This window comes from Anabrus simplex, chromosome 7, assembly GCF_040414725.1.
Source record: "Anabrus simplex isolate iqAnaSimp1 chromosome 7, ASM4041472v1, whole genome shotgun sequence".
NCBI classification, from domain to species: Eukaryota; Metazoa; Arthropoda; class Insecta; order Orthoptera; family Tettigoniidae; genus Anabrus; species Anabrus simplex.
Window position 1 is genome coordinate 155,695,938 of NC_090271.1, and position 21,429 is coordinate 155,717,366.

At 38.6% G+C, this 21,429-nt stretch overlaps 1 protein-coding gene across 2 annotated transcripts in view; it reads right to left on the reverse strand.

Annotated features, from left to right (window-relative positions):
* Positions 1-1,142: 1,142 nt before the first annotated feature.
* Positions 1,143-21,429, reverse strand: part of Nop56 (Nop56 ribonucleoprotein) — a 247,786-nt gene continuing 227,499 nt past the window's right edge. For both annotated transcript variants that reach the window (XM_067150776.2, XM_067150774.2), the window contains exons 11-12: positions 14,496-14,616; positions 1,143-1,466 (exon numbers count right to left, since the gene is read on the reverse strand). In XM_067150776.2, coding sequence (XP_067006877.2) covers position 1,466; positions 14,496-14,616 — 122 coding nt within the window. In that variant the 3' untranslated portion in view covers positions 1,143-1,465. The remainder of the gene's footprint in view (positions 1,467-14,495; positions 14,617-21,429) is intronic.

The following is a 21,429-nucleotide window of genomic DNA, read 5'->3' on the forward strand; positions in this document are numbered from 1 at the left end:
GAGGTATATAAAAACTTTAATATGTTCATGTGGCGTGCCACCAAAATCCTGTTCGCGTGTCACTAGGTGGCATAGGTTCGCCATCCCTGCTCTAGATTAACGTGGAAACACCTTTCACTAAAACACACAAGCTAAAATACCCAGGAATGTATTTATGTCAGGGCAGTGGCTGTTTTAATTACAGCCACTCATCTTTCACCAGCGGATAAGACGTGGCGAAAGGCGACATGAAGGCCAAAGGCAGATAGCACTCTGCACTGTAAAACTACGTGCACAACGTTTAAGATGAATAAAGAATACACCGTCAAGATTGTACTGTACAGTATCTAAGTTAAATCTTTACCATAATGAAATTCTGCTCTTCTAAACAAGTTCAATTTACATTTCCTCAAAGCGCACAATGTTCTCAGCCATTCCGAGACTCTAAATTCTCAAATTCTAAGCATAGCTTATGTTGGACTATACTGATTGCAATACTGATACGTATTCTACATAGAGGTATGTGCAATATCTGTTGTATACAGTAAAACTGTGCTTTTGATTCCGCGTTCAACAGGTTCCACTAAGTACAGGTCCTTTTATGTGTTTTTTTACATTAATGTCATGGGACCACAAAATATTTGGTTTAAGGCCAAGTTTCTGCTGTGTAGAGGTTCTGTTGTGGGCAGGTTTCAATGTATTAAGAAACAAAACTGGAAGACATCCAAGCCACCAGAAGCTAAAGAGTGGAACAGAAAAAAATATCATTGATTTTATGTCTCACTAACTACTTCTATAGTTTATGGAGATGCTGGGGTGCTGGAATTTTGTCACACAGGAATTTTTACACATAGGTAAATCTCCTGACACAAAGCTGGCATATTTGAGCAGCTCTGAATACCAGCTGATTGAAGAGTTCGATCCTGCCAGCACTCTTACCATATGAGCCACTCAGTTTGGTAACAGAACAAGAGTTGACTGCAAGATTGGATAGGAAAGATGAAACTGGGGTGTAGAGCATATATGACTGCTGGCAATGAAAGAGGATTAAAATGAGGACTAATTTAGTCGTGAGCTGCTGTAAGGAATTTTCCTTTTACACTGTTGAAATCATCTGCAGGATTCCACCACCAAAAATCTGAAGATAAATAAGGTTTCTAAAGTCACTTGGAATACTCTGTTTAATTACTTCATTTCTGGTATATACAATACTCTTAATTCTATACATTTTGAGGTCTGGTAAAAGCAAGAAAGGTTTATAATGAAAACCATTCTGAATGCAAACAATATCCATGGCCGAATGTATCTTCTACAATATTCCAAATTTATAAAAATAATTCGTAATACATATTCACTCTGAAACACACACACACAATTTATTAGCTTCATAAAATATTGAAAAGCCCAAAATAGTTCTTTCTTTATGCTCCTGTATCTTCACCATCTCTTCACTGCTAATGATGTAAGTACTGAACATCATCTGTCATCTATAACAAAAAAAAAAAAGGATTAACATGCAACTGTCACTAAAAAAAATTAAACCAACATTTGAAAAAGTAATACCTTAAAACTATGCAGAAAGATCTTTATGTTGGCTGCATACAAAGGAATGACTGCTACCAGATCTTACAGCAGGTATCAAAAGGCAAAATCGAGGGTTGAAGAGGTGTTGGAAGAAGGAGAACATCTTGGATAAGAAACATCAAAGAGTGGAGAAGAATTTCTAGCATTGAAGAGCTATTCTGAATGGTAGCAGATCACAAGGCCCTCACCGTAGCGATTGCCAACATCAGGGGATTACGTGTAATAAATGTCATTATCGGTTCCGTATTGACTTGACTATAAAAATAATTCTTAAAACGAATTACAAATAAAATTTTCCACCTATTCAGTACAAAGTTATTACCATCTAAAATGTTTCAATCTTGTTGTCATGAGATTAAAAACTTGTTTGAACAAAAAGCGTACATGTTACGATGAAAAACATTAACTGGAAGAGATCCTTGGAAAAATGTATGGCTGTATTCATTACATCGTCAAATGTTTCTTGTTGTTTTCAAATCCAACAATCATCTTAAGTTTGAAATATTTAGAAAACCCACTCAAACAGCAAATACTATCAGACAAGATTCGCTCCACCCTGGCACCCATAAAAAAAGAGCCAATTTTACAGTATGATATAACAGAGCCTTGAACATCACCATGTCTCCTACAAGAAAGAAATCAATATTATCCTCACTTTAGCATACATTAAAGTGCTGGTTGTTGTTTAAGTCATCAGTCCATAGACTGATGTGATGCAGCACTCCATGCCACCCTATCATGTGCTAACCTTTTCATTTCTACGTAACTGTTGCAACCTACATCTGCTCTAATCTGCTTGTCATATTCATACCTTATAATAGAATTTTGTCAACAAAATTTTAAATAAGATAAGGAATAAACCCATTACCACGCTCAAAAAAGAAAAGAAAGACAAGAATGATTTTGTCACCTTCACTTTCAACAGTAACAATTTGTTCAAGTTTAAAAACTTCATGTTTATTCCGTATTGAACCGAGAATCTAATGGAAACAAGAGAGGTCCACCTATTCAATACCATATAATGTTATACGAAAAATTATAACATTTTATTATACTCGGTACCGGTTTCGATGCTGGTGTGCATCATCATCAGTCAAAAATAAGAAAAATATACATGGACAAAGTTACAATAAACAATGCATAAAGTACATACAAATTTTACAGAACTGACAAGACCTAATTAAAAACTGGATCCATAAACATTAACCTATGACTTAAACTTAAAAAATAGCACCAACTGTCTTAAAACTATGAGTATACGTCCTCTTGATAAAAGTCCTCTGAATCTAAAAACATTAAACCATGTGCGAACAAAAGCCAAAGTTTCACTATCATAAAAGTCCAAGAGCATAATTTTTAATTTTGTAAGAACATATGTGTAAAAGGTTTACTTGCTAATCATTCACTGAGTATTAGAGTAACGAGTGCAAGAATTAAGAGACAATTTTTCTATTGGTTAAAAATGGCTGTTATTAAAATAACACAACCAGTCAAAAGACGTAAATTCCTATTTTACATGATAAAACATCTTTTTGATGAAAAATATTGGCGGACGCCGTGTTTCCAGGGTACTGTTCTCGGTTCAAACTAGGACCTCAAGCAAGTAAAAAAGAAAATAATATCAAGAAAGGCTTTTTTTTTTTTTAAATCTTGACGTAAAAATTTACGTGAATAAGAGACTCACCTCTGGGAGCGTAATTATTATGTGTTATTAGACGTTAGGGAAGACACTGAGAGCCGCAAGACACCGTGACCAATGCACCCGCATTGGAGGGGAAGGGAGGGGGAAGCAAAACAGGGGAGGCACTGAGAAGGAGTAGGAGGGGCCCGGAGCCAATGGCAATGAAGGAAGGAGGGAAGAGGGAGGGGAATTATGCAGGGCAATGCGGCGAGAGGGCGTGGCGTGAGAATGTTTTTTGTATGTTATGAAAAACTAATTTGCTATTGGACGCTTTTCTAAGTCTGAAAAACGCTATCAAAAAGTCAAACAATACTCTTGGTTTCTCAGAAACGTCATTAAGATTCAAACCTGCATCAAAGTATTGGTCCAGGTGAATAAAACAGCTCTCAGTGATGTCAAGTAAAGTACTTTTATTAATAACCTGTAAAACTGTAAGATCCTGATCAATGCTAGTAAAATTATGTTGAAAATCTTTCATATGCTGCCCCATTGCTGAAAACTTATTGTACCTAACGGCATTAACGTGTTCCGCGTATCTAATTTTAAAGTTTCGCCCTGTTTGTCCAAGATAAGAACTTCTGCAGTCATGGCAGCATAATCTGTATACTCCAGAACTATGAAAAACATTATTTCTATTTAATGAAGTGGAGTTATGCAGGATGTCAATACTTCTATTATTAGTTCTGTAAGAAATCTTAGTGTTATGTTTTTTGAAGACGTTGGTGATGCTGTGTATTTTATTTGTAAAGGTAAAAGTCGAAAAATTATTAACTTGGGGTTTTTCTCTCGAAAGGGTGGTATTAGGACGGTACTTAAACTTGTTAACAATTCTATCAATGAAAGCATTCTTAAAACCATTGTTTCTAGCTATCGCCCGGATTAAATTTAATTCTTTATTCAAATTCTTTTTCGACATAGGAACTCTAAAGGCTCTGTCAACCAGACTATTATATGTGGCATTTTTATGGGCCTGAGGATGGGAAGAATCATTCCTGATGGTGATAGCAGTGTGAGTAGGCTTTCTATAGATATTATATGAAAAGGAAGAAGGTGAACGAGTAACCGTTAGGTCCAAAAAATTTAAACGATTCTTATTCTCGGATTCTAAGGTAAACTTCATATTCTGATCTAAACTGTTAAGAATGTCAAGAGTAGCTTTTGCATCTGAGGACCGTTCATCTAGAATTACGAAGGTATCGTCCACAAATCTGGCCCAGAAATAAATATTACTGAAGGTTAAATTTTTGCTTATAGCATTATCTTCCAAGTGGTCTAAGTAAATCTCTGCCAAAATCCCGGAGGCCGGTGACCCCATTGCCAGACCATTCTGCTTATAAATAGTATTATCAAAAGTAAAGTAATTATTATTAATTAACAAGTTAAGAAGACTCATAAAATTTAAAACTTCCAGTTTACTTAGTTGACTATTGGCAAGAAGATTCTTCTTCATGATAGGAAGAAGCTCCTTGGTACTTATACTGGGAAACATGTTAACTATATTGAAAGAATGCATAGTGTGATAAGGACGAAGAACAAAACTATCCAATTTATTAATTAATTCCGTGGTGTTCTTAATCGAGTTGTTCGAAGAAAACTTATAATTTTTAGCAAGAAATGTTTGAATAAACTGCGCTAGCATGTAAAGAGGACTGGGCCTGTAATTTATAATAGGTCGAATGGGGACACCGGCCTTGTGAATCTTGGGAAGTGATCTCGCTGTCAGCAAACTCGGGTTCATGGTTATTAACTTTTGTTTTTCTTGTTCCGTAATATCTTCAGAACCAATAACAACATCTCCAAACTTTTTTACAGTACAAACACACTTAATAAAACCAATAAATATGCAATCAGGAGTACACAAATTAAACTGTAATCAATATGATGAGAGTTGTATAGGACAGACCGGGAGGTATTTCCTAATCTGTTACAAAGAATGCTTTAATGCACCCAAATATAGAAATTTTCTTCTATGAATGAACACATGAATGATTATAATCACCCATTCTCTTCAATCGATAACGATTTAGATATCCTGCATGTAGCCAAAAAGAGAACTTAATTAAACATTCTAGAAAGTATTCATATAAACCTCGATCAGAAACTTAATCCCATTCATAATCTTAATGAAATTCAAGGAAAAACCAATATTCTAATCAATTTCATAACCAAAATAGTTCCGATTCAACAAAGAAACAAGCATGCCACAGCGCGCAATACAGGTTCAGCTTCCTATCCTTCAATTTACCACCCCTCCCCTCATTGTCCTTTCCCCTAGCGAACGCAATCTCTCAGCAGTTCCCAGTCAGTACAAAGGCCGACATCAACCTGCCTTGAACCATACACATACAGGACTGGAAGAAAGACTGAGTGAGTGATGTTTTTTCGTCATTGTTATCCATTAAACTTGTTTATTTATAAAATAAAATACAAATTTCGTTCTCACACTTGACTTTCTGATTTTTGCTTCAGATTCCTGGTTAACATAGTCACTCTTCACAATGAAATAATGGAGTCTAAAACTTCTCTGTTCTGGAATTGAAAACAAGAAACATTTGACAATTTAATGAATACAGCCCTACATTTTTCCAAGGAACTGTTCCAGTTAATCTACACTCATGTTTATAAAAAGCAGAACACCTTGAAAGACTAGAGATAGGAAGTTCATATTCACAGGACATGTTCATTAGTATGTTCTGCAGAAACAATTAGCATTTTAGTCACCCAGGTTCAGCATGTGTCCCATTGCCTGGGCACTGGGTCCTCCATGGGCACTGATAACTTGTTCCATGCGTGATGGCATAGTCGCGTATAAGGCGTGAATGGCGTCCTGGGGTATAGCCCTCCATGCTGCATTCACCTGGTTCCACAGTTCATCTTTGGTGGTTGGCATTGGGTCACAGCTCCGCACCTATCGTTTCACCATATCCCACACATTTTTGATTGGTGACAAGCCTGGTGATCAGGCGAGCCAGGGCAACAGACTGACATCCTGTGACAACAAGAAGGCATGTGTTCGTGCAGCAACATAAGGTCGCTCTTTGTCCTGCTGAAATATGATGTCTGGGGTGTCGTGCAAGAAAGGCTATGGCTACGGGTCGCAGGGTGTCATTCACATCGGTCAAACTGGTCACAGTGCCCTGGACATGCACCAAATGTGATTTGTGATTTTACCCAATAACACCCCACACCATAAGGCTTTGAGTTGGTGCTGTATGTCTTGTGCGAATGCAGTCAATGTGATGCCTCTCCCCGTCTGCAGCAAACCAAAATGCGGCCATAATTTTTAAACAAACAGAACCTGGATTCGTCCAAAAACACTATCTGCTGCCATTCCTGTCCCCGGTGACGTCATTCCATACACCATTGCAGTCTAGCATGTTTATGCACATTAGTCAAAGGCAGGCAGAGAAGTGGACGAGGTGCCGGTAACCCAGACCGTAATAAAAGGCGACGGACTGTCACTCCTGATAGTGTACGATGCATTACACTGTTCCACTGTTGCACCAGAACCGAGGAGGGCGCAGATCTGTCCTGCAATGCCATTCGGATGAGGTGTCAATCTTCGCGGGGGGTGGTCTGGGTGGTGCGACCAGACCCATCTCGTCGTGTTCTGTGGCCTTCTGTGAACCATGCTGTACGCACCTGTTGGACTGCCGACACTCTTCGTCCTACACAAGCAGCAATTTCCTGGATGGATGCATCACATTCTCTCATGCCAATAATGCACCCTCTTTCGAACTCACTCATTCCACGGTACGGTTCTCACATATGTCTGCGAGGCATCCTGTACGCCTGCTCAAGTCACACGGATGCATTACCTTTGGTTTACAGTGACAACGAGAGCCGCAGGAACATTTTACCATTCGAAGGTGGTGCGCTGAGAATTTGATGTGGACCTTGAACCTGAGGGCCGACATGCTTCCAATGCTAATCATTTCTTCAGAACATACTAACGCACATGTCCTGTGAATTTTAACTTCCTTTCTCTAGTCTTTCAAGGTGTTCTGGTTTTTATGAATATAAGTGTGTTTTTCATCGTAACATGTATGCATTTTATTCAAACAAGTTCTTTTATCTCATGACAACAAGATTGAAGAACGATATATGTTTTAAAATATTGAGTTTTATAGTATCTGTGTAATGGTTTATCTTGTTATTTTTGTATCACTGTTATAAATGTATATCTCGTTTCTTAATAATCTTTACGCTGAAGATGACCGCTAGTAAGGTCAAAACATATCCTTTCATAATGTAATGTTTTAGACAAACCATTTGAAATGGTAATAACTTTGTACAGAATAGGTGAAAAAAATTGATTTATAATTCATTTTAAGAATTATCTTTATAACATCAGGGGAACCTGACGTGAATAATAATAATAATAATAATAATAATAATAATAATAATAATAATAATAATAATAATAATAATAATAATAATAATAACAATCATTTATATTCTTGTTTCGTTGAGACCCCTTGGATCACATGGTTTCTAACTCTGGTGAGCTTTCTTCTTAGCCCAGTATTAATACATATTTTCACTGTGAGTTGGGTTACTTTCCTTTCCTGAGTCTACTTCACTCCCACTCCAGGGTACATTTTTTTTTAGCTGTCAATGACTGAAGAGTGTTGGATGTTATGATCAGCATTCTAATTTTAGCCCTGTTGAATATATCCTTGGGATCAATTTTTAAAAATTCTAGGTCTACCAGTTTTGTCCATCAGCATTTGTCCCTTTCTCTCTAGAAATGGTGTTGAAGATTCTTGAGGACAGCCTCTAGTTGTCCATTCTGACTATGTGACCGTAGAAGATAAGTATCCTCTTTCTCATGGCTGATGTTAAGGCGGGATTCCACTGAGGCAACATTTGGGTGACATGGAGCATGCGACAGGGACGCATGCTGCAGTCGACTTTCAAGTGAGGAAACATGGTGCGACAGGTAGCGTCCAGCTGTGCGGCATGAGACATGTTGCGATCTGTCGAACACTCTTTGGTGCCATATGCCTAAAAAATATGCTTGTCGAACAGTGACGCCCGGGATCCGACAGTGTGTGGATCGGTGATACAATTTTTGTGTGACAAGATGGGGAAGGCTATTGAAAAACTGTGAATTTAATTGCGGATAATCACAGTGTTCCGGAATTGTTGAATGTAACTTTGAGTGATTATAAAATCAATAGCATTAAGATGGATGCGTTGAAACAGCTCTTAGATAAACATGACTGCAGTGTCCAAGAACTGAAGAATAAAAAATTAAAACTTGTGTTCAGCTTTCCACTGAAAGCATAAAAGAATTCAGAAAATGAAAACTAGTGGTGCTTCTCCATCGAGTGGAAAAATGTGGTTCGGGTATAATCTACTTACTTTTCTTCTTGACATCATTAGCTGCTATTTGACTGAGGGAGGAGAGTTGTCATGTAGCTTCCTCCAAACTTGATGCTTGGAGTGTGAGGTCATCTGCGAAGGGCAGGCAACTGATAACTTGTCCTTGAAACCGATTCTCAACCACGATTTGTCTGATAGAGTTTTCGTCTATTTACAAATGACTTTCTCTAGCATGCAGTTGAAGAGAATAGGGGATAAACCATTTCTTTGCCTAACACCTGTTCTGATATCACAGGTTTTTGATAGTTCCTGTCTGAATTTTACGTCTGACTTGGTGTTTGTCAAAGTAGCCTTACGAGATTCAGGGTCTTATTATCTGGTCTCAATTCAGCAAGGGTCTGAAAGAGAGTTTGTCTATATATGGAATCATAAGCCTTCTGGAAGTCAATGAAAATTGCCACAAAGGGTGAAGAGCTCATATTTTTGAAAGTGCAAACAGTTTTGAGGTTCAGGATCTGTTCCGCATATGATCTTGATCTCCTGAATCTGGCTTGATATTCTCTAATGCAGGAATCCAATTGAGCTACTAATCTTGAGAGGTGCGACTCGTTGGCTGAATGGTCAGCGTACTGGCCTTCGGTTCAGCGGGTCCCGGGTTTGATTCCCGGCCGGGTAGAGGGATTTTAACCTCCAATAGTTAATTCCACTGGTCCGGGGGCTGGGTGTTTGTGCTGTCCCCAACATCCCTGCAACTCACACACCACACATAACACTACCCTCCACCACAATAACACGCAGTTACCTACACATGGCAGATGCCGCCCACCCCATCGGAGGGTCTGCCTTACAAGGGCTGCACTTGGCTAGAAATAGCCAAATGAAATTATAATTATTATCTTGAGAGAAGTATCTTGGAAAAGATCTTGTAGATCACCAAGAGGAGCAAGATTCCTCATTTAGATCAGACTTGTCTCCCTTCTTGTGCAGAGGGTGGATGATAGCCGAGGTCCAATCACTGTAATATAGTTTCTCTGTTATCCAGATGTCAGATATAATCTCATGAATACATTGAATGGAATCTTCATCTGTATATTTCTACAATTCTGTGATGATACCATCTTCAACTACTACTTTGTTGGACTTATTTTATGGCCTACATTGGATCACTGTAGTCCATTAAACAAACTTTTTTTTTTTTTTTTTTTTTTTTTTTTTTTTTTTGTCAGCCCAGTATTTCTTCATTCTGAGAGATGCCACCTTCCTTTCTTCAACTGAAAACACCCTTCCATTAGATCTTTTATTGATCTTGGTCTGTAGCCTGGTGTGTGTGTCTTGAAGTATTTTAGTTTTGTCTGTTTGGTTCTTTTTTTTAAATGTTTTTATGTTACATCGACACAGATATGTCTTATGGCGACGATGGGATAGGAAAGGTCTAAGAATTGGAAGGAAGCGGCTGTGGCCTTAATTAAGGTACAGCCCCGGCATTTGCCTGGTGTGAAAATGGGAAACCATGGAAAACCATCTTCAGGGCTGCCGACAGTGGGGCTCGAACCCACTATCTCCCGATTACTGGATACTGGCCGCACTTAAGCGACTGCAGCTATCGAGCTCGGTGTTTTGTTCTTAAGATCATCTATTGTTATTTGGAGTTTTTTTTAATATCGTCCTAATTTCCATAATCAATTTAATCTTGATCTTGCAATTCCATCATTTTTCAATTCTTCTGCTAATACTGGTGTCAGGTGTTCTGATAAAATGTCCATGGTTGTAATTTGGACTTGCTCCAGTTAAAGCAACATGTTGATAGTCAACATGGAAAGCGTTTTTATAATAATAATAATAATAATAATAATAATAATAATAATAATAATAATAATAATAATGCCATTAATGCTTTGACGGCCTGCACTTGTAGACATGACATGCCGTGTCAAGAAAATAAGGTGAAATTCTTAACATTTTGCAGAAAACTGTGCTCTGTGTCCTTAGAAGAAATCTCGACTGACCACGAGAAAGGCTTCTTAAACAATGACACTTTGAAATTTGGATGTTATAATAGAAGTGGAAATGGTACGTTCATTCGCCACCAGATAGCCCCCAGGATGTGGCACAATGTTAGCGTTCGATGCGGAAGCTGACCGAACCATCACAATCAGACTAAGCAGTTCACATAACATGTTTGCGTAACATATGACATATTCAACAATGATAAAGGTGTGTTAATTTATTCCACCTATTCAATACATGTAACATATGACATAGACAGGTGTATGATATAGACACAAGCCTGGAATGAAACATCTGGCGATGAGGAACGTACGAATTTGGAAAACATAGAGACGAAATAACAATAGTGAAGGGACAGGGAAGGGAACTACCTACGTAAATTCTTAATGGCTGGCAACCAGGTATTAATCAATTGATAGCCAGTGTCCCTGTTGAAATTGTTAGGATTTCTACGTATTTCCAGAGCTTCCCGTATAATCCTGGACCTATAGTGTCTAGTGTGGGTAAGAGCTCGAGCATCTTGGAACATGACATCATGACCTGACGATAGACCGTGCTCAGCTATTGCCGATTTGTCTGGTTGGTTGAGACGAATATTACGTTCATGTTCTTTGATACGGGTACCAATGGACCGGCATGTTTGGCCGATGTATACCTTACCGCACGTACAGGGAATTTCGTATACCCCAGGATATAAAAGGGGGGGGGGGGGGCAATTTGTCCTTGGTTTTACTCAGACTATGAGCAATTTTAGTGGCAGTGCCAAACACGGTTTTTATATTGTGTTTGCGGAGGACCTCGGCAATTCGATCTGTGGTGTTGTGAATGTAAGGCAAGTAGGCAGTCCCCTTCAGTTCTTCCTTCTGTGAGCTTTGCTTGGTCGTTTCTCTGGGATGCAGGGCTCTATGAATCTGCAAATCGCTGTAACTATTACCCCTGAACGCAACTTTGAGCGTGTCCATCTCCACCTGGATATGTGATGGCTCACAAATTCGTCTCACCCTCTTGGCAAGTGTCGTGAGAATGTCTTGTTTTTGTGCTTGATGGTAGTGAGAATCTGCATGAAGATAGCGATTTGTGTGGGTAGGCTTACGATAGACGGTATGTCCTAAGGAGCCGTCCGGTTTCTTGCTTACTAGAACATCCAAGAAAGGAAGGCATCCGTCCGACTCCCTTTCCATAGTGAATTTTATTGACGGATGTAGCTGACTTAGGTGGTTTAGAAATAGATGAAGTTTCTCAGGACCTTCTGTCCAGACCAAAAATGCATCATCAACATACCTCAACCATACCATAGCCTCTTCCTCAAAATGGTCCATAAAGAAATTAGCTACTATGGGCGAAAGTGGACTTCCCAAAGCCACTCCGTCCGTCTGTTCATAAAAAGAAATAGCTGGACGTCATGCAGTGGTAAAATAGCTCAGTAAAGTCCTCAGGGAGCAGGTGTTCAATGAGAGACATGACCGAGTCAGTCGGCACTTTAGTGAACAAGGACTCCACATCGAAACTCACCAGAAGTGCATTAGGTTGAAGGGTTATGGTTGACAGCTTCTTGACGAAATACCGAGAGTCCCTGACGTGTGGCTGAAGCAATTTGCTTAGGTATTTAGCCAGAGCATACGTAGGAGAACCTATTGCACTAACATTCATAAAAGGCACTGTCATGTGCCAAAGTCAGAAGAAAAGTCACATTATGCAGTATAAACATCTAAATATTCGCTATTAAATCCCAAATCTTCAAAATATGCATTATGCATAAATTTTCTCCTATAACGGCCAAAACATGCAAACCTTCAGGGAAGCCGGAAGGTCCCACGTCGATCTCTGTAATTCTTACGATTAAGGTGTCCCAGTAATAAAGTGAACTGTAAATTGCTGCTGCTGCTGATGATGATGGTACTTGTTGTTTAAAGGGGCACTTCACAAACTTTGCAAATATTCGTTTCATGACTGAACGATTTCAAATAACTGTTCTTAGTGCCGGGAGTGTCCAAGGACAAGTTCGGCTCGCCAGGTGCAGGTCTTTCGATTTGACGCCCGTAGGCGACCTGCGTGTCGTGAAGATGAAATGATGATGGAGACGACACATACACCCAGCCCCCGTGCCAGTGAAATTAACCAATTAAGGTTAAAATTCCCGACCCTGCCAGGAATCGAACCCGGGACCCCTGTGACCAAAGGCCAGCACACTAACCGAACTCGACAGCTACAGTCGCTTAAGTGTGGCCAGTATCCAGTGTTCGGGAGATACTAGGTTCGAACCCCACTGTCGGCAGCCCAGACGATGGTTTTCCGTGGTTTCCCATTTTCACACCAGGCAAATGCTGGGGCTGTACCTTAATTAAGGCCACGGCCGCTTCCTTCCCAGTCCTAGCCCTTTCCTGTCCCATCGTCGCCATAAGACATATCTGTGTCGGTGCGACATAAAGCCAATAGCTAACCATTTAGCCATGGAGCCGGACGGCCCACCGTAAATTGTGCATTACTAAATGACGGCTCATTTTCCTGTCTATTTTAGGCAAACAAAACAAAACAAAACAAAACAAAACAAAACAAAACAAAACAAAACAAAACAAAACAAAACAAAACTTCTATCACACTTCTGTGATGCCGCATTACTGAAATAGCATCTTAGAAAGCTTGATTTTGCACTGAACCTTCTTCCGTTTTATCCTAGAATTTCATACCCGGAACTCTCACTCATCACACATCTTTGTTATCGCAGGACTCGTTAGTATTTAAAGACATCATCATCTGCAATCATCACAAGGAGAAGTAGATGCAGCAGCAAGCTGAACGAAGTGATCCATTTAAATCATGATTTTGAATTCATCAAGCTTATGAAAGACTTATTGTGGTGAAAATGCAAAGACGTACAATAAGACCTCACTTTGTTCCAAAATTCTTCAATTAAGTATTCACCTGCCACTTCTTGTGATGTAGAAAGGTAATTTTCTGTGCTTCCGAGTGTGCTGATAGATACACAAATGAGCTTAAATCAAGACAATTTGGAGAAATCAGTTGTCGCACAATGTTTCAAAAGGAACTAAATTTTGATAGTGCATATTTTCCAGTTTACGAGTATTATGCATGTTTTGCCATATGATAGTGCACAAATGAATGCATATTTTGAGATTTGATAGAGCATGAAAATCCCAGCTCTATTCATAACTAAAGAAAAGCTACACATTATTGAAGAGGCAGAGTAAAATGGTAATCGTGCTGTAGGAAGAAAACACAATATGGACGGGAGTTCCATACATGATTACAGGAAAAATAAAGTTCACCTTGAACACACAAACAGTAACCGCAAGTCATTTTGCAGATGCAAAGCAAAATTTCCAAAGTCGGAAATACAATATGCGAATATGTAACTGAAAAAAGACAATTTGGACATGCGGTCATGAGTGAAATGTGCTGGATGAAACTTAGCAATAGCAAAAGCAAGAGAGTAAAAAATTAGGGGCTCTAAAGGCTAGCCATGGATAGCTTGCGCTTGTTTTGATCGAAATACCTTCAGTTTTTGTATGATAACAAACTTTGCACAATGTCTCCCAGGTAATTATGAAGAAAATATTGTGAATTTCCACAGATTTGTTATTGCTTGTGCAAAAGAAATTTGTATTTATTCCCACAGATTAGTAATTGCAGGCTAGATGTATTTATTATACTGTAGTATTTACAGTGGTGGTGGTGATTATTGTTTTATGGAAAAGTACAACTAGGCAACCGTCGTCTGTAGTATTTACAGTTTTTAATATTAATATTTAACAAAGCTATACAATTACACAATATTTTTTTCTTCAAAATATCTCTTCCTACAATTAGGATGTGGGGATTATTAGACGGTGGAGATTATTTACATATTTACGATACTTAGAAGTAAATGACCCTGTTCATCACTGGGGATACTCACTAATCTTCATTTTCAAGGCTAAGGCTCTTCTTCTTTTTCTTCTTCTTTTTTTTCTTCTGTTCTTCACCCACATCCTCCTCTTCTGCCTCATCCATTTTGACACTCTCATTCATTGCAACATCTACAGAGGACAAACAGATGTACATATTTAAACTACAACAATGACAAAATGAAACATATAAGAATAAATTTACATCATTTTCTTGAATCATCTACAATGCCTCTACCTTCAGGTGGGAAACTTGTAAATATTTTGCTGGTATACTCTAGCTATTATAATAGAACTAAAATGGTAGGGTGCCCTATAGTTCACATAAAACATGCGGAACACTGTTTGTCATAAGAGAACTATCCACCTCAGGTACTCAAAACAGATGAGTTCAAGAACTAAGAGATACAAACAGATTCGGAGCTAGTGTTTTTGTACTCAATTAACAGAGATCATATGACAGAGTTTCTTATATGCCCTTCTCCTGCCTCCTCTTAAAAGCTTCACAGATGAATGATGGTGAATGAAATTGGGTGAGTAGGTGGAAAGAATCAGCTGTGGCCTACGAATAGGAACTGGCGTGTATGTGAAAATGGGAAATCACGGAAAATCATTCTCAGGAAGCTGACGGTGGAGATCGAACTCGTGCCTCCAAAATGCACAGCCGTAGTGCAGCTACTCTGCTCAGTACACATCAGTCCACTATTACAAAATATATGTACAAAATTCTACTTTCAATGATGTTTCGGTTTCATTTTGTGTTTATCATGGCCGTAGATGGCAAAAAAAATTAAAAATGAATGCAAAATTTACGAAAACTTACTATAAATCGATGAAAATATACCCAAATTAAACAGATACCTTGTTTAAGAGCGGAAACCCAACTCTGAAATGGTCAGAAGACAAAATAAATAGTGTATCATTTTTTCGCTGGATGAATGGCACAAGGTACACCTCACAATATGATCTGACCACGGTTAATTTTAAGCACACATTAGTCCTCTCTATTTCTATCTGCTAGTCACAATTTCTGACACTCTGAAGTGGTCAAAAAGTGGAAAAATTTAGACAAAAAATAGCCCCAGCAGTTGAACCCATGCTCCGCATAAATAATACAAATAAATATTCTATACAGTTTGTTTCAGTATCAAAGTTTGACGGCAACATTGGCCCTTTATCAACATTATGGACAGGAATAAGTCGTAGTTTCGCGACACTTCATGTTCCATCCAGTCTGATGCTGCTAGTGTCACTTGTGTGGTTGTTGCTCTCAGATGAGCTGAAGAAAGAATTTTCCACTTCAGAGCCACATATACTAAAATCTAACATGTTTTTTTGTCTGTATCATCCAATACTGACACTATATCAGTATTGCTAATCTGTATTTGTGACGCCATTTCACCGGAAAACTGCAAAAATATTTAAGAAGTACGCGCTCAGAAAAACTGTGTCATGCAGTGTGTGTATTACACATCTATCATTAACAGAAGAAAAAATATTGCAAGATACTGAGGGGATTTCCCTCATCAGTAGAGTTGAAGGAACTACTTCTGGTCTCTCTGAGCATATTTCTGTACTTCCTCAGCTTGTAAAGCCGTGAAAAATCTGAATGGAACACTTATATCGCATTTACTCGTGTATTGCCCCACTTTTTTTTCACAATTTTGAGGCAGGGAATTGAAGGGAGAGGAAATTACGCAATGTTTTCAGAGTTCGAGCAAAAGTTGTATGGCAATTTTAAAGAAAAATATGAGAAATACTGACTTGTAGACAAGAAATGATAATAAATAACACATATTTAATCATGCAACTCAATAAATATATATGCATAAACAAAGGTATTACGCTAAAACTTGGAAATAATGTTCGGTAGGTTGCGTGTAATCGCTTTTCACTTCTACGCTGCTCACGGAAGTAAGAGGCCTGCTTTTGGGTTTACGAGTGCACTCACTCTACCGCATTCCCAGCCCCCTGCTAATAAGACAAAAAATCCCTTCTGTTTTTTTTTCTGACAGTAGTGACGAGTGGTGTAAAAGGCTTTGCTAGTTTTGCTTTGAAAGTATAATTATTATTGTTGCTATTGATGCTTTCATGGCCCGTACTTATAGACATGATACTGTATAGGCTTTTGGGCTTATGCCGTATCAAGGAAAAAGATGAAATTCTTTACGTTTCGCAGAGAACTGTGCTCTGCGTCATCAGAAGATGACTGTGAAGCTCGACACTTCTATTTTGATTCAAAGAAATTGGAAGGCAGCATACTTCATCATTCTTTGTTAATAATGAAGAAACCATGGACACGAATGCTCAATAGTTGCTTAAATCATTTTATTTACTGCATTACCTGTTTCTGACCATGCAGAAAATTTATTTAGTGCAATGTTTTTCTAGAGGCCCAATCCTTTGATTCAAACATCTCACTGAACACGCTCTGTGTCATGTCTGGTTATGCATCCAAGGGTTTATTAGTACAGGCACACCATAGACATGTTTTGTGTTGGAATTAGTCAGTAGATGACACAGAGCACAGTTCTCTGTGAAACGAAAAGAATTTCACCTTCTATTATTATTGATATTATCAAGCATTGTGGGCACAGACTCTCACAAAAATTTGAAGTGTGTCGACACTCACTGTGTCTCTGTTCACGAATGATTAATTGAGCTCTTGAAGAGCAGGAAGCTTGACACTTCTATTTGATTCAAAGAAATTAGAAGGCAGCATACTTCATTATTCTTTGTTAATAATGAAGAAACCATGGACATGAATGCTCAATAGTTGCTTAAATCATTTTATTTATCCCATTACCTGTTTCTAACTATGCAGAAAATTTATTTAGTGCAATGTTTTTCTAGAGGCCCAATCCTTTGAAGATTAAAAGTATCAGCTGAAGCTAAGAGCCACGAGGGGCATGAAAGACTCTCTAGGCTTCACAAATCTAATAATGTCTGGGTCAGAAGAGAAAAAGAGTTAGCGTAAGTACACGATGTAGCCAAAAGTCTTCAAACACCTCACTGAACGTGCTCTGTGTCATGTCTGGTTATGCATCCAAGGGTTTATTAGTGCAGGCACAGTGTGTCAACACCATAGACATGTTTTCTGTTGGAATGAGTCAACAAAGAGAACTGAGCGAGTTCAAACTGGACACGATTGTGGGGACCCAGAAGTTCGGACATTCCGTCAGAGAGATTTCATGGGAGTTACATATGCCCAGTTCCACTGTTAGCAATGTTATTATGAAGCAGAATCATCAGGGAAGCACTGAACCCAATCTTCGCTCTAGTAGATCTTAGAAATTAACTGATAGGGACTGCAAAACTCTAAAACATACTGTACAATTATCAGACATCTTTATGTCAGCTATTGGAGAGGACATCCATTCTGGGCCAGGGCCATAGGTCAGTTACAAAACGATCCAAAGAAAGACAATATAACTTTTTTCTGTTTTCCAGGGTTGTGCTGCTGCCCGGAAGCCAGTGATGACAAGAATAAGCTATGTCATTGGTCTGTGGAGTGGTCGAAGAAGGTTTTGTGGAGTGATGAGTCATGGTATATGCTGTGGCATTCAGACAGCTGAGTGTGGACCTAGCAAATGGTATTTACCCAATGTGCTGTGGCGACAGTGGAATTTGGTGGAGGTCTGGTCTGTTTTTCCTGTTCTGGACTTGGACCATATATTCTGGTTGATGGCACAATGAACGGAGGTGTTTATGAAATCATTTTAGACAATAGCATGTTTGCTACACTGTGGCAACCGCCAGTTTGGAACTGGACCATATCTGTATCAGCAAGATAATTTTCCTTTCCACAAAGCAAGGACCATTGCATCGAGGAGTGGTGATAGGGGTACAGGGATCTGGAAGTCAAGTAGGGATGACATAAAAATGTTAATGCTGAACTGTAGAAGTATTGTAAAGAAAGGAATAGAATTAATTAATTTAATAGATATGGACTTACCAGATATTGTAATAGGAGTTGAACCATGGCTGAGAAATGATATAATGGCTGTAGAAATTTTCTCACAGAATTGGAGTGTGTATCATATAGATAGGATAGGAATGGTAGGAGGGGGAGTATTCATTCTGGTAAAAGAAGAATTTGTAAGCTACGAAAAAGTTAAAGATGATAAATATGAAATTCTAGGTGTAAGGCTCATTTCTAAAGATAATAAGCAACTTGATGTCTTTGGAGTGTACAGACTGGGAAAGGGTAGCCTTAACACTGACTCAGAATTATTTGATAAGATAATCAGTTATATGGGAAATGACATGGAAAGGAATGTGATTGTAGCAGAAGATCTCAATTTACCAAATGTCAAATAACCTAATATGGGAAGGTGCTGGGACAAGCATAATTGGCAGGCACAGAAATTTTAGTGAAAAATGGAACGGATGTATAGGTACTTTAAGGCAGAAACAGGTTCCAAGAAGGACATTCCAGGAATCATTAATGAACAAGGGGAGTGTGTATGCGAGGATATACAGAAGGCAGAAGTATTCAGTCAGCAACATGTAAAGATTGTTAGTTACAAGGATAATGTCCAGATAGACGAGGTGACTAATATTAATGAAGTATTGAAATTTACCTACGATAACAAAGATACTATGTTTGCAATAAGATACAAAGGTTGAAAACTAGAAAAGCAGCTGGAATTGATAAGATTTCTGGGGAGATACTAAAGACAATAGGATGGGATATAGTACCATATCTGAAGTACTTATTTGATTAGTGTTTGCATGAAGGAGCTATACCAAATGAATGGAGAGTTGCAATAGTAGCCCCTGTGTATAAAGGAAAGGGTGATAAATATAAAGCCAAAAATTAGAGGCAAGTCAGCTCGAGATGCGTTACATGTAAGCTTTGGGAAAGCATTATTTCTGATTATATTAGACATGTTTGCAAAACTAATAACTGGTTCAATAGAATGAGGTTCGGATTTAGGAAATATTATTCCACTGAAGCTCAACTTGTAGGATTCCAACAAGATATTGCAGATATCCTAGATTTGGGAGATCAAATGGACTTATCGGGATTGACCTATCTAAGGCAGACTACTGCCAAAAATGAGTGCAACTGGACTAAATAAAAAGAGACTGAATGGGTGGCTATATTTATTTTAAAAAAATAGAATTCAGAGAATTAGAGTAGGTGAAGCATTATCTAATCCTGTAATAATTAAGACGGGAATTTGTCAAGGCAGTTTTATTGGAACTTTATGTTTTCTTATACATAAATGATTTGAGTAAGGACCTGGAATCAGAGATGAGGCTTTTTGCAGATTATATTATACTGTATAGAGTAATAAATACGTTACAAGATAGTGAGTAACTACACAAAGACATCGACAATGTTTAAGATGGACAGCAGGCAATGGTATGATGATAAATGGGGTTAAAAGTCACATTGTAAATTCCACTAATGGGAAAAGTCCTCTCAGTTTTAATAGCAACTGATGGGGTGAAAGTTTTTGGGGATCATTGTAAGTACCTATGTGTTAATATAAGGAAAGATCTTCATTGGGGTAATTATGCAAATATGATAGTTATGGGGGTTATGGGGGTATTTAGGGGTTGTTGTAAGGATGTAAAGGAGAGGGCATATAAGTCTCTGGTAAGATGCCAACTAGAGTGTGGTTCCAGTGTATGGAATTCTCACCAGGATTACTTTATTCAAGAACTGGAAAAAATCCGAAGAAAAGCAGCTCAATTTGCTCTGGGTGAATACCGACAAAAGGGTAGTGTTACAAAAATATTGCAAAGTTTGGACTGGGAAGAATTGGGTGAGAGGAGACAACCAGTCGTCAAAGTGGTATGTGTCTATTAACCCATTGAGTCATGCATATTTGTTGGATTGAAACTGCATTGGGGCTGGGAAAATTTTGGAGGAAATATAGTGTCACTTCATAATATCAGAAATGTCTTACTTACAAGACCATTAAAGATTTAAATTTACATGAAAATAACTTGCTTTCATACCACAAACTACAGAACAAGGAATACATTAAAAACATTTTATTTTTTTAGCATCACGGGTACATACTCAGTCCCCCTGCTGAGCTCTAACACAGTCTTTCCTTTGCACTTTCTCTTTGATTTCCACATCTGTTTGTTGTTCAGGAGCATTGCTTACACTATTACTAATATTACTTACTAATTTCATTGAAAAAATGACACTCCTAATCATCATTACTTTCTAAAAGGGGTTATATATCAGTTCTTTACTGGCAGCTGTCTTGTTTACAAGCAAATCTCAAAGTCTAGAAATAGCCCTCTTCAAACTAATATTTCCAATCACACTATTGATATATATTAGCAAAGAGCACATAACATTGCAAAGAAAGAGTCCCTACACAAACCACAACTGCAACTCACTCTGCCATCTTTTGAGGAAAAGTTGAACCACGCAGTAAAGTAAGACAACGGAACAGTTCCGTGGTCCAGCATTTGATCCACCAAGACAAGGCACGGAACGGTTCCGTGGCTCAGGCCCAATGAGTTAAAGAAACTATTTAAAATAGTTTATGTTGCGTCTACCAAGTGACCACTGGTATAAGTGGTTCCCCTCTACCAAGAGCCAACGCCTCCCCGGAGGACTGACGAGCAGGTAGAGGTCCAGGGTACCGTCTTGTTCTTGGGGTGGGAAACTGCTCCTACAGGCAGAAGAACCACTGCATGGCCAATGGCATAGGATCAGGAAGGCAAGGGGAAACCACCTGCTTATCATCCCATGAGCGCATCATGCAGAGTCAAGAAATGAATATTGGTATGCTGCGCGACCCGAGTAGTGATCGGCGTCAGTTTGGGTCCGGGCCGAACGATGTGAAATGTGCGACCGGACGTGCACAGGTGAACAATCAGGCCTCGCACGGTAAATCTGCTACTGATCGACCAAATGCAGATCAACTTCGCAAAGGTAAAGCAATAGCTACATGGAATGTGAGAGGGTTA